The sequence below is a fragment of the Scyliorhinus canicula genome, chromosome 26 (assembly GCF_902713615.1).
Source record: "Scyliorhinus canicula chromosome 26, sScyCan1.1, whole genome shotgun sequence".
NCBI lineage: Eukaryota > Metazoa > Chordata > Chondrichthyes > Carcharhiniformes > Scyliorhinidae > Scyliorhinus > Scyliorhinus canicula.
The window spans coordinates 7,255,870-7,271,340 of NC_052171.1; the positions used below are offsets into that span (position 1 = coordinate 7,255,870).

General features: G+C 52.8%; 1 protein-coding gene across 1 annotated transcript in view; it reads left to right on the top strand.

Moving 5' to 3' along the window:
• LOC119957547 (ankyrin-1-like) overlaps window positions 1–15,471 on the top strand; it is a 299,752-nt gene that overhangs the window by 195,159 nt on the left and 89,122 nt on the right. The window contains exons 9-13 of the mRNA XM_038785694.1: window positions 1,837–2,034; window positions 5,459–5,557; window positions 10,820–10,918; window positions 12,514–12,612; window positions 14,582–14,779. Of these exons, the coding sequence (XP_038641622.1) occupies window positions 1,837–2,034; window positions 5,459–5,557; window positions 10,820–10,918; window positions 12,514–12,612; window positions 14,582–14,779 (693 nt within the window). The remainder of the gene's footprint in view (window positions 1–1,836; window positions 2,035–5,458; window positions 5,558–10,819; window positions 10,919–12,513; window positions 12,613–14,581; window positions 14,780–15,471) is intronic.

The following is a 15,471-nucleotide window of genomic DNA, read 5'->3' on the forward strand; positions in this document are numbered from 1 at the left end:
AGCCCACACCTGTACCCGTACCCGGACTGAGAGCCCACACCTGTACCCGGACTGAGAGCCCACACCTGTACCTGTACCTGGACTGAGTGCCCACACCTGTACCTGTACCCGGACTGAGAGCCCACACCTGTACCTGTACCCGGACTGAGAGCCCACACCTGTACCTGTACCCGGACTGAGAGCCCACAGCTGTACCTGTACCCGGACTGAGAGCCCACACCTGTACCGGACTGAGAGCCCACACCTGTACCCGTACCCGGACTGAGAGCCCACACCTGTACCTGTACCCGGACTGAGAGCCCACACCTGTACCTGTACCCGGACTGAGAGCCCACACCTGTACCCGGACTGAGAGCCCCCACCTGTACCTGTACCCGGACTGAGAGCCCACACCTGTACCTGTACCCGGACTGAGAGCCCACACCTGTACCCGGACTGAGAGCCCACACCTGTACCTGTACCCGGACTGAGAGCCCACACCTGTACCCGTACCCGGACTGAGAGCCCACACCTGTACCTGTACACGGACTGAGAGCCCACACCTGTACCTGTACCCGGACTGAGAGCCCACACCTGTACCCGGACTGAGAGCCGACACCTGTACCTGTACCCGGACTGAGAGCCCACACCTGTACCCGGACTGAGAGCCCACACCTGTACCTGTCCCCGGACTGAGAGCCCACACCTGTACCCGGACTGAGAGCCCACACCTGTACCTGTACCCGGACTGAGAGCTCACACCTGTACCTGTACCCGGACTGAGAGCCCACACCTGTACCTGTACCCGGACTGAGTGCCCACACCTGTACCTGTACCCGGACTGAGAGCCCACACCTGTACCTGTACCCGGACTGAGAGCCCACACCTGTACCTGTACCCAGACTGAGAGCCCACACCTGTACCTGTACCCGGACTGAGAGCCCATACCTGTACCTGTACCCGGGCTGAGAGCCCACACCTGTACCTGTACCCGGACTGAGAGCCCACACCTTTACCTGTACCCGGACTGAGAGCCCACACCTGTACCTGTACCCGGTCTGAGAGCCCACACCTGTACCTGTACCCGGACTGAGAGCCCACACCTGTACCTGTACCCGGACTGAGTGCCCACACCTGTACCTGTACCCGGACTGAGAGCCCACACCTGTACCCGGACTGAGAGCCCACACCTGTACCTGTACCCGGACTGAGAGCCCACACCTCTACCTGTACCCGGACTGAGAGCCCACACCTGTACCTGTACCCGGACTGAGAGCCCACACCTGTACCTGTACCCGGACTGAGAGCCCACACCTGTACCCGGACTGAGAGCCCACACCTGTACCTGTACCCGGACTGAGAGCCCACACCTGTACCTGTACCCGTACTGAGAGCCCACACCTGTACCTGTACCCGGACTGAGAGCCCACACCTGTACCCGGACTGAGAGCCCACACCTGTACCTGTCCCCGGACTGAGAGCCCACACCTGTACCTGTACCCGGACTGAGAGCCCACACCTGTACCTGTACCCGGACTGAGAGCCCACACCTGTACCCGTACCCGGACTGAGAGCCCACACCTGTACCTGTACACGGACTGAGAGCCCACACCTGTACCTGTACCCGGACTGAGAGCCCACACCTGTACCCGGACTGAGAGCCCACACCTGTACCTGTACCCGGACTGAGAGCCCACACCTGTACCTGTACCCGGACTGAGAGCCCACACCTGTACCCGGACTGAGTGCCCACCCCTCCCTCCTTGCAGACGCCGGCTGGCAAGGAGCTGATCTTCTTGTTTCCGTCTGAAATGACTCTGTTCTTGCCTTCCTTCTTGCTCTTTCTTTGCATTCCAGAATGGCCTGTCTCCTATCCACATGGCAGCGCAGGGCGACCACTTAGACTGTGTGCGACTGCTGCTTCAGTACGAAGCTGAGATTGATGATGTGACGCTGGATAACCTCACCCCGCTGCATGTAGCCGCTCACTGTGGTCACCACAAGGTCGCTCGGCTGCTTCTGGACAAAGGGGCAAAGCCCAGTGCCAGGGCTTTGGTTAGTCTGCCTGTCTCTCTCTCTCTCTCTCTCTATCTCGTTCTCTCTACCTCGTTCTCTCTCTCTCTCTATCTACCTCTCTCTCTCGCTCACTATATCTCTCTCTCTCTCTCTATCTCTTTCTCTCTATCTCACTCTTTCTCTCCCTCTATCTACCTCTCTCTATCTCCCTCGCTTGCTCTCTCTCACGCTCGCTCTCTCGTTCTCAGTCACTCTCTCGCTCTCTCTCTCTCATGCTGTCTCTGTCTCCCTCTCTCTCTCTCTCTCTCTTCCCCCCCCCACCCCCCCTCCTTCCACCCCAGCCGTTAACAATACCCAAATGACCCCTCCTATCAGAGTGCTGGGCTGGGGGGGGGGGGGGGAGTGACCCTTCCTATCAGAGTGCTGGGCTGGGTGGGGAGGGGGGAGTGACCCCACCTATCAGATTGATGGGCTGGGGGGGGAGGGGGGAGTGATCCCTCCTATCAGAGCGATGGGCTGGGGGGGAGGGGGGAGTGACCCCTCCTATCAGAGTGATGGGCTGGGGGGGGAGGGGGTGACCCCTCCTATCAGAGTGATGGGCTGGGGGGAGGGGGGTGACCCCTCCTATCAGAGTGATGGGCTGGGGGGGGGGGGAGGGGGAGTGACCCCTCCTATCAGTGATGGGCTGGGGGGGGAGGGGGGAGTGACCCCTCCTATCCGAGTGATTGGGGGGGAGTGACCCCTCCTATCAGAGTGATGGGCTGGGGGGGGAGGGAGTGACCCCTCCTATCAGAGTGATGGGGGGGGAGTGACCCCTCCTGTCAGACTGATGGGCTGGGGGGGAGGGGGGAGTGACCCCTCCTGTCAGACTGATGGGCTGGGGGGGAGGGGGGAGTGACCCCTCCTATCAGAGTGATGGGGGGGGGTGACCCCTCCTATCAGAGTGCTGGGCTGAGGGGGGAGTGACCCCTCCTATCAGAGTGATGGGCTGGGTGGGGAGGGGGGAGTGACCCCTCCTATCAGAGTGATGGCCTGGGGGGGAGGGGGGAGGGGTAATTTCAGATTGCCTTTTGCTTTTCAAGCTTTAGTTCTGTTTCCCCCCCCTCTCCATTTATTTTGTCAGATTTGTAAACCCCATGATAAGGCTAATTTCAGATCAGTTTTGTTGCTGTAAAGACCCTTGCTTTGTGGATAGTGAGCGAGTTGGGTAAACGAGTCAGAGACGTGAGCTGAATCCAGTCTTAAATTTCAGATTTATTGGCGATCTGCACAAGATCGAGCTGTGCTGGAATAGAAACCACACATTGCTACATAACGAGATTATACAACTTCAAACACTGACGGTACAGTGGAGAACTGCTGTTACATAAGAACATAAGAACTAGGAGCAGGAGTCAGCCATCTGGCCCCTCGAGCCTGCTCCGCCATTCAATTAGATCATGGCTGATCTTTTGTGGACTCAGCTCCACTTTCCGGCCCGAACACCATAACCCTTAATCCCTTTATTCTTCAAAAAACTATCTATCTTTACCTTAAAAACATGTAATGAAGGAGCCTCAACTGCTTCACTGGGCAAGGAATTCCATAGGTTCACAACCCTTTGGGTGAAGAAGTTCCTCCTAAACTCAGTCCTAAATCTACTTCCCCTTATTTTGAGGCTATGTCCCCTAGTTCTGCTGTCACCCGCCAGTGGAAACAACCTGCCCACATCTATCCTATCTATTCCCTTCATAATTTGAAATGTTTCTATAAGATCCCCCCTCATCCTTCTAAATTCCAACGAGTACAGTCCCAGTCTACTCAACCTCTCCTCATAATCCAACCCCTTCAGCTCTGGGATTAACCTAGTGAATCTCCTCTGCATACCCTCCAGCGCCAGTACGTCCTTTCTCAAGTAAGGAGACCAAAACTGAACACAATACTCCAGGTGTGGCCGCACTAACACCTTATACAATTGCAACATAACCTCCCTAGTCTTAAACTCCATCCCTCTAGCAATGAAGGACAAAATTCCATTTGCCATCTTAATCACCTGTTGCACTTGTAAACCAACCTTCTGTGACTCATGCACTAGCACACCCAAGTCTCTCTGAACAGCGGCATGCTTTAATATTTTATCGTTTAAATAATAATCCCGTTTGCTGTTATTCCTACCAAAATGGATAACCTCACACTTGTCAACATTGTATTCCATCTGCCAGACCCTAGCCCATTCACTTAACCTATCCAAATCCCTCTGCAGACTTCCAGTATCCTCTGCACTTTTCGCTTTACCACTCATCTTAGTGTCATCTGCAAACTTGGACACATTGCCCTTGGTCCCCAACTCCAAATCATCTATGTAAATTGTGAACAATTGTGGGCCCAACACGGATCCCTGAGGGACACCACTAGCTACTGATTGCCAACCAGAGAAACACCCATTTATCCCAACTCTTTGCTTTCTATTAATTAACCAATCCTCTATCCATGCTACTACTTTACCCTTAATGCCATGCATCTTTATCTTATGCAGCAACCTTTTGTGTGGCACCTTTTCAAAGGCTTTCTGGAAATCCAGATATACCACATCCATCGGCTCCCCGTTATCTACTGCACTGGTAATGTCCTCAATAAATTCCACTAAATTAGTTAGGCATGACCTGCCCTTTACGAACCCATGCTGCGTCTGCCCAATGGGATAATTTCTATCCAGATGCCTCGCTATTTCTTCCTTGATGATAGATTCCAGCATCTTCCCTACTACCGAAGTTAAGCTCACTGGCCTATATTTTCCTGCTTTCTGCCTACCTCCTTTTTTAAACAGCGAGGTTTAAACACTCTTATTCATCAATAACTAATTCACCCACAGAGGGGTGGTATTACCCACACTGAGGCAGCTGGTCAGACCACGATGGTGTGAGGGTTACCCTCTTGGTTGCAATTTCTGGGGGTGTATTCTCGTCCTTAACGTTAGCCTGTAGTCATCGCTCTGTCCCAGTTAATGCACAAGCCCTTCATTCCCATTCCTTCCTCAAGACACAATCTTGTTTTGCGATGATCTCTTAGTTAGTTGTGAGATAAGACCTTGTCTTGCGATCATCTCTTCCTTGGTTGGCCCCCTTACCGGCCTGACTTTGCGACCCTGCTCAGCTTGCGTGTTCCCGTGGGGCAGGCCCAGGCTACTCTTGAAGCCGCAACATCAGCCTGACCATTTTCCCATCATGCTCTGAAATCGGGTCTCAGACACCGGGCGTCCGGCTGCACTTTCCAGCACAATGACCTGTCCGGTGTGTGCCTGAGCCAGTGGTCAATCAGTCATCAGGACCTTTCTCTGGTGTGTTGTCCGTGGTTGCCCTGACTCCCCATTCCCCTCCCTCCTCTCCCCGGGGGTCGGCCAGCAATGGGCTCTTCCACCTCATTTCGATGATCAGTCAGAGTTTGCTTGTTCAAGTTGACATGTCCCCTTCACTCTGTTTCCTAGAACGGCTTCACTCCGTTACATATTGCCTGCAAGAAGAACCACATCAGAGTGATGGATCTCCTGTTGAAACACGGAGCCTCTCTGGAGGCTGTGACTGAGGTAAGGGTCCGATGGTTGATTGGTGGGGAGGAAATGCTGCTGCCATTTTCCTGTGTTGCTCTAGCGAGTGATGGGAACTCGGGCGTTTGGCCTCCAGGGATTCGCGGTTTGGATCAGAGAATCCTGGGAATGCGCAGCCCTGAAATGTGAGACTCCGGAAAACGGTTCCCAACATGGATCGTTGTTGATGGAGAAGAAGAGGCAATCTTCTTTTTCTTGAATAGGGAATTAAGCACCCTCCCTCCACCCTGTCTCTCACTGTCAGTGTGCGCGCGCACACTCAATCTCTCACACTCAATCTCTCACACTCAATCTCTCACACTCAATCTCTCACACACAATCTCTCACACTCAACCTCTCACACACAACCTCTCACACTCAATCTCTCACACTCAATCTCTCACACACAACCTCTCACACTCAATCTCTCACACTCAATCTCTCACACTCAACCTCTCACACTCAATCTCTCACACTCAATCACACACAACCTCTCACACACAACCTCTCACACACAATCTCTCACACAACCTCTCACACACAATCTCTCACACTCAACCTCTCACACACAATCTCTCACACACAATCTCTCACACTCAACCTCTCACACACAATCTCTCACACTCAATCTCTCACACTCAATCTCTCACACACAATCTCTCACACTCAATCTCTCACACTCAATCTCTCACACTCAATCTCTCACACTCAATCTCTCACACTCAGTCTCTCACACTCAATCTCTCACACTCAATCTCTCACACACAATCTCTCACACTCAATCTCTCACACTCAATCTCTCACACTCAACCTCTCACACTCAATCTCTCACACTCAATCACACACAACCTCTCACACACAACCTCTCACACACAATCTCTCACACAACCTCTCACACTCAATCTCTCACACTCAACCTCTCACACACAATCTCTCACACACAATCTCTCACACTCAATCTCTCACGCTCAACCTCTCACGCTCAACCTCTCACACTCAACCTCTCACACACAATCTCTCACACACAATCTCTCACACACAATCTCTCACACTCAACCTCTCGCACACAACCTCTCGCACACAACCTCTCGCACACAACCTCTCGCACACAACCTCTCGCACACAACCTCTCGCACACAACCTCTCGCACACAACCTCTCGCACACAACCTCTCGCACACAACCTCTCGCACACAACCTCTCACACACAACCTCTCACACTCAACCTCTCACACACAACCTCTCACACACAACCTCTCACACTCCATCTCTCACACACAACCTCTCACACACAACCTCTCACACACAATCTCTCACAGTAACCTCTCACACACAATCTCTCGCACTTAAGCTCACACACACAATCTCTCACACACAATCTCTCCCCCGCACTAATTTTAACAATATTCCTATCGCCCAAGCTTTTTACGGTGCTTTAATTGCACCCCTGGCTCCCAACGTTTCAAACTAGGATTTCTTTTAAAAACGTGTCTGCAGCAGTCAAACAGTCTAAACCAGACTTTTAACCCTTACTGCACCAAACATCTGGATTACAATATATCTGCATTCATCACAACACAAATACACATGCACAAACACACAATAATGCACACAAATACACAGACACAGACACACACACAGACACAGACACACACACACACAAATACACACACACAAATACACACACAGACACACACACACATACACGCACACTCACGCATACACACACACACACGCACACTCACACATACACTCACTCACACACACGCACACGCACACTCACACATACACTCACTCACTCTCACACACGCACACTCACACATACACTCACTCACTCTCTCACTCTCTCACACACACACACACACATACACTCACTCACACACACACACACGCACACACACATACACTCACTCACACACGCACACATACACTCACTCTCACACACACACACATACACTCACTCACACACGCACACGCACACTCACACATTCACTCACTCACTCTCACACACACACACACACTCACACACACTCTCATTCACTCACACTCACACACACTCACACATACCTTCACACACAAACACACATACATACATACACACACATACACACACACTCACACACACGCTCACACACGCTCACACACACACTCACACTCACACACACACAATTCCCACAAAAACACACACTTATAAACACAAACTAACAGTAAGTCAGTAAAGTCTACAGAGTCCCGGATGACCATAGGCTGCTTCCCTCAATGAGGAGGGGGAGCTGACTTATCCTGAGGGGGTTTAACCTGAGGATCACCAAACCTGAGGTGAGGGGAGAGGTTGAGAAGGCCGGGCCTTCATTAATAACCTCAGCCAGTCCGGGGATTGAACCCACGCTGCTGGCCTCGTTCCGCATCACCAACCAGCGGAACTAAACCAGCCCCAACACACTCACACTCACTCACACTCACTCACACTCACTCACACTCACTCACTCTCTCACTCTCTCACTCTCTCACTCTCTCACTTTCACGCTCACACAGAAAGACGCTCACACAGACAGACACACACTCACATACACAGACACACACACACACAGGCACGCACACACACTCACACACACACTCTCACTCTCACTCTCACACCCACACAGACACACACACTCACTCTCACTCTCTTGCTCACACAGACAGACACACACACACTCACATACACAGACACACACACACACACACACAGACACGCACACACACACAGACACGCACACACACTCACACACTCTCACTCTCACGCTCACACTCACTCTCACGCTCACACAGACAGACACACACACACACACTCACATACACAGACACACACACACTCACATACACAGACACACACACACACACACACACATGCTCACGCTCACACTCACACACACACAGACATGCACACACACTCACACTCACACTCACTCTCACTCTCACGCTCACACACACACTCACTCTCACTTTCACTCTCACTCACACACACTGACACACACTCACACACAGACACGCACACACACTCACACACACTCAGACACGCACACTCTTACACACACACTCACACACACTCACACTCACACTCTCTCACACACACAGACATGCACACACACACAGACACGCACACTCTCACACACACGCACACGCACACACACTCAGACACGCACACACACACACACACACGCACAGACACGCACTCACACGCACTCACACGCACACACACACAGACACACACGCACTCACACACTCACACACACACACAGACACACACACAGACACGCACACAGACACGCACACACACTCACACACAGACACACACGCACACAGACACGCACTCACACTCACACACACACACACACACACACACAGACACACAGACACACACGCACTCACACACTCACACTCACACACACAGACACACACACAGACACGCACACACTCACACACAGACACACACGCACACACGCACACAGACACACACTCACACACTCACACACAGACACGCACGCACACTCACACAGACACACACACGCACACACACTCACTCACACACACACTCACACTCACTCACACACTCACACACACACTCACACTCTCTCACACACACACACAGACATGCACACACACAGACACGCACACACTCACACACACAGACACGCACGCGCACACACACTCAGACACGCACACACACAGACACACACACGCACAGACACGCACTCACACACACACAGACACACACGCACTCACACACTCACACACACACAGACACACACACAGACACGCACACAGACACGCACACACACTCACACACAGACACGCACGCACGCACACAGACACGCACTCACACTCACACACACACACAGACACACACGCACTCACACACTCACACTCACACACACACAGACACGCACACAGACACGCACACACACTCACACACAGACACGCACGCACACAGACACACACTCACACACTCACACACAGACACGCACGCACACTCACACAGACACACACACGCACACACACTCACACGCACACTCACTCACACTCACTCACACTCACACTCACACACACAACAGACACACATACACATGCAATGACACACCAAAAAACACACACATACACACGCGCACTCACAACATACTTCAACACAAAAACGTACAGAAATGCACAATTCACACAAAAGCATACATGGACACATAAACATACACACACATACTAAAATGCACATACACATGCACACACACACACATTCAAAAGCACACGAACATACACAAAAATATGCACACACTTGTGCAAGCATGCATGCCACGCACGCACACTGAAACGTACATTCTGCCTCCAGCATTGTGTGGTGTGATGTGGGCTGATGTCACAGCGGTTAAAGGGACAGTCCATCCCACCACCTTCTCAAGGGGCCTTGGGTTGGGCCGTCAATGCCAAAATCGCTCCGATCCCCGGACGGAGTTGGTAGCATCACATTTTGGACAATTTGGTCACAAAAGGTTTAACGTCTGACTGAATCATTGTGTGTTTGTGTAAAATGAAACTTTAATAATCTTTATTAGTGTCACAAGTCGGCTTACATTAACGCTGCAATGAAGTTACTGTGAAAATCCCCTCGTCGCCACATTCCGGCGCCTGTTCGGGTACACGGAGGGAGAATTCAGAATGTCCAATTCACCTATCAGCACGTCTTTCGGGACTTGTGGGAGGAAACTGGAGCACCCGGACAAACCCACGCAGACACGGGGGAGAACGTGCAGACTCCGCACAGACGGTGACCCAAGCCGGGAATCGAACCTGGGAGCCTGGTGCTGTGAAGCGACAGTGCTAACCACTGTGCTACCGTTCGCCCATTTCTCCAAGACACGAAAAACCTTGGTCCTCCCGAGTGTGTGCCAGCTGGGAAAGGGTGGCACGTGGGTGGTTTACATCTTTATTCTATGTTGGTCAGGCCCGTGGCCCCGTGAACAATGGGACTCGGAGCTGAAGCGTCTCGTGTGGCTTCACAAAACTCAAACGGGCTCCAAAACCCTGGGAGAAGAGAGAGACAGGGGGAGGTAACGACACAGGCCGGGGAGCAGTGTTTTTAAAGTTCCCAGTGAGGGAAGGACGGAGTTGGGGCCTCCAGATGTTCTCGGTGTCTAACGCTGTGCCGTGATTTGGGAGCCACTGGTGTCGCGGAGTTCCTCGTGGACTCTGCCTGACGAATTCTAACCCGGCTGTGTCTCTGCTTGCTCTCCAGTCAGGACTGACGCCCCTCCACGTTGCCTCCTTCATGGGAAACCTCAATATCGTCACCAAGTTACTGCAACACGGAGCCTCACCGAATGTATCCAACGTGGTGAGTGAGCGATTGCACTGAGCGAGAGAGAGAGAGAGAGATTGGGCCCCAGGCCTCTCAGTCTAGGCCTGACGCTGACCATCACTGGGTCTGATGGAACACATCCCTGGAGCCATTTCCCCTCCTCCGATATCTTTGGGCCTGACATTTAGCGCCTTCCTGGCTTCACTGGCAGCGGTGTCCTGGTGATTGGCCTTCCGTTCCCGAAGACTGGCAGGTTGGCCGCCCGGACCGCACCTTAAAGATAAGACGCAAACAGGGAAAATCGGAGCAGGAGGAGGCCATTGGGCCCTTCGAGCCTGCTCCGCCATTCGTTCTGATCATGGCTGATCATCCAACTGAATAGCCCAAACCCGCCCACCCCCCCCCCCACCCCCGCCCCCCCATCTCCTTTGATCCCCTTTCATCCCGAGTACTAGATCTAACTGCTTCTTGAAAACATCCAATGTTTTTGCCTCAACTACTTCCTGCGGTAACGAATACCACAGGCCGCCCACTCTCTGGGTGAAGACATTTCTCCTCATCTCTGTCCGAAATGGTCTCCCCCCCCCCCCCCCCCCCCCCCCCGTATCCTCAGACTGTGACCCCCTGGTCCTGGACGCACCCACCCTCAGCAACGTCCCTCTTGTCCAGTCCTGGCCCAAACCCCCCCCCCCCCACCCCCATTCTGCTAAACCCCAGGGAATGTAATCCTAACTGACCCCATCTCTCCCCGTACGTCAACCATTTCTTATCTTTAAGAAGTCGATACCATTTGGACATGCGCCAGGTTAGTCGCATGACGAGAATGGGTGACCAGGACAAACCAGCTTCCAGTGTTAGGCCGGGATGGGTACAGGGAAGCGTTGGAATGGGAGATCTCCCACATGGGGGGGGGGGGGGGGGAATCAAAGCTCCATTTATCCCAGGTCCAGTGGTAAGTAGATCGGCCATTGAACCCCTGAGGTCTCCACTTCCATTCATGCCGATTCTCCTCACACAAGTTGAAAACAGCGTCGGCCATTTATGCCCCTCGGTCAGGGTTGACACTAATCTCGTGCGCAGTGGGGAGGGGGTGGGGGAGGGGGGTGTTGAGTGGAGGGAATTCCGGGAATTCCGGGAATCCAGCTGCTTCAGCATTCGCTGTAGATCGTGACACAACCTTCAGCCGCGTATTGCCCCGTCTTCGGCTCCGACATCCCGGCTGGGGCAAGTGTCAAGTGGTTCGACCTCTGTTTCGCCCCCACCCCTTTTGACCCCCTCCCCTTCAACCTCTGCATGCCAAAGGGTTTTTGCTCCATCGTTTGCCGCTTATCTTCATTTTCTTTTGCCCTTTCTGTTTGCAAAGTTGTGTCTGCGGGAGATTGGAGAGACGAATCCTCGATCCAGCCCGCCTAGCAAGGCCCACTCCGTCCGCAGCAGAGACAATGTCTGCCCCTTCTCCAGTTGCCCTGTGAATTAAAGGGCGGGTGAGAGGCCTCTCGCTGTACGGGCACATGACCGGGCACAGGACAGGGCTTGTCAGGCACCACGTGGGAAGTCTCGTTGGGGCCCGGGCTGATTCTTGGAGTTCTCTGGGATAAACCTTCTGATTCCTCTTCTCTCATTTGCTGCAGAAAGTGGAGACTCCGCTGCACATGGCAGCGAGAGCCGGGCAGACTGAGGTGGCACGCTTTTTACTCCAAAACAAGGCCCAGGTTGATGCCAAAGCCAAAGTGAGTCCAGCAAACCAGATAATTGTCCGAATATGGGAAAGCATGTCTGTCTATGCCTCTGTGTGTCTGTCTCTGGGTTTGTGCATATGTGTGTGTGTGTGTATGTATGCGTATGCCTGTGTGTGTGTCTGTGCACCTGTGTGCGTGTGCCCATATGCTGGTGTGCGTATGTGTTTGCGAATGCCTGTGTGTGTGCATGCGTGTGTGTGTGCGCGTGCGTGAGTGTGAGAATGCCTGTGTGTGTGTGCAAATGCCTGTGTGTGTGCATGCGTGTGTGTGCGCGCCAATGTCTGTGTGTGTGCGCGTGCGCGAATGCCTGTGTGTGTGTGCGTATTGTGCGCACCAATGTCTGTGTGTGCGCGCCAATGTCTGTGTGTAAATGCCTGTGTGTGTGTGTGCGTATGTCTGTGTGTGTGTACCTGTATCTCTGTGTGTACCTGTATCTCTGTGTGTGCCTGTATCTCTGTGTGTGCCTGTATCTGTGTGTGTGCCTGTATCTCTGTGTGTGCCTGTATATCTGTGTGTGCCTGTATCTCTGTGTGTGCCTGTATCTGTGCCTGTACCTGCGCCTGAGACTTTTCTTTTTGCATAATTTTGCTTTCTCTTTGCAAAAAAAAAAAGCAAACCTGGAATTATGTTTTGGCAGACTCTCTCTCTCTCTCTCTCCAAACCCTCACTATTTCCTTCTGATGCGTGCAGTGAACCCCCTTTTTAAATTTGATTTTGGAGGGACAGTCAATAATCCCGCACGTCCCTCCCTTTTCCCCCACCAATGCGTCAGAAGAGACTTCTGGAATGACAAGCAGTCGAGAGTATTCCCGTTCAGACACCGTGCTCCTGTAACCAGTGCCACAACCCTTTCCCACATCAACCTCTCTCGCTCAGTAAACCAGGGATGTGCCTCCTCGCCTGGGAAAGTCGTGGGCTGTTGATATTTTACCTGTTGGCGCTGGGGGGGTGGGGGAGTGTGGGGGCAATGTCTCTGGGATTCTGAGCTGTTTAATGCTGCCCTATCCAAGTATGTGCATTGCCCCATCAGCCTTCGATACACCAGCCGCTGAAATGTACCTTCAGTTCAGCTCAGGCCTGCTCTGAAAGGGAAGAAACAGCCGGAAAAATGTAATTACGTTCCTACATATGGGAAACGGAGATCTCAAAATACTCAGGAGTGTCGTTCATTCTGTCATGGCCGCCAACTCGATATAGGTGAGAAAGCAGGAGGTACAGGCGGCCATGTTGAATCACAAGTGATAGGAGACATGATCTGCCAATAAAACAATTGGCAGCTGAGAGAGTGAGAAATTAGATGGGCTATATATAGAATAATAGACACCTGGGAATTTGTTACAGTCTGCAATCTAATTGAGAGGTTCTGATTATCCGTATGTTTTATTTATTTTATGGGATGTTGCTGGGTAGGCTAGCATATTGCTCATCCCCTTGAGACGGGGGTGGGTGAGCCGCCATCTTGAGCCGCTGCAGTCCCTATGGTGTAGGTACACCCACAGTGCTGTTAGGGAGGGAGTTCCAGGATTTTGACCCAGCGACAGTGAAGGAACGGCCGATATATTTCCAAGTCGGGGCGGTGAGTGACTTGGAGGGGAACCTCCAGGTGGTGGGGTTCCCAGGTATCTCCTGCCCTTGTCCTTCTAGATGGTAGTCATGGGTTTGGAAGGTGCTGCCTAAGGAGCCTTGGTGAGTTGCTGCAGTGCATCTTGTAGATGGTACACACGGCTGCCACTGTGCGTCGGTGAGGGACGGAGTGAATGTTTGTGGGTGGGGTGCCGATCAAGCGGGGCTGCTTTGCCCTGGATGGCGTCCTGGGCAAACAGTGTGTACCATCTAGCCGGATGGATGAAAGAAAATGTTTTGATTTACTTGAGAATAAAGGGCTAACCTTTCCCCAATGAGTAGAAGCTTCCAAACTGGAATCGTTGTGACCTGAACGCTTTGGTTTGTGCCCACTCAGGACGATCAAACCCCCCTGCACTGTGCAGCCCGTCTCGGGAACCTCGACGTTGTCCAGCTCCTGCTGGAGAAAGGAGCGTGCCCCAAATCGTCGACCACGACAGGCCACACACCACTGCACATGGCTTCGAGGGAGGGCCACCGGGAGGTGGCAGAGGTCCTGCTTGACCACGGGGCTTTGCAAACGCACATGACCAAGGTAAGTGGACGATCCGGGGAATGGAATGACGTCTCGTGAGAGAGTGCACGGGGTCCCTCAGAGGGAATTCAGTCCCCATTCAGGAATCTGAACGGTGCAGGTTGGGTTCCTGGCCCAGACTCCCATCGGGATGCTGGCTGGAGAACAGCCTGAGGCCCTGGATTGAGCGTTAGACGGTGCGTATGGTGGAGAAGAGCAGGATTGGGCCCACTGGCCATGTCAGTCTATTGCCTCACCCTTGAAAAGCAGCCAGTATTGCAGGGGGGCCGACCAGTATCAATAGAGCCTTCAAGCAGCAGAGTACTGGAATGGAAATTGAAGGGCGAATTCGAATGCTGAATACAGGGTTAAAGGCAGGATTCTTGGAAGTGTGTGAAGAGGGATCTTGGGGTCCACGTATATTGGGGCAGCACGGTACCACAGTGGTTAGCACAGTTGCTTCACAGCTCCAGGGTCCCAGGTTCGATTCCCGGCTGGGTCACTGTCTGTGCGGAGTCTGCACATCCTCCCCCTGTGTGCGCGGGTTTCCTCCGGGTGCTCCGGTTTCCTCCCACAGTCCAAAGATGTGCGGGTTAGGTGGATTGGGCATGATCAATTGTCCTTAGTCTCCAAAAAGGTTAAATGGGATTATTGGGTGACGGGGATAAGATGGAGGTGTGGGGTTGGGTAGGGTGCTCTTTCCAAGAGCCGGT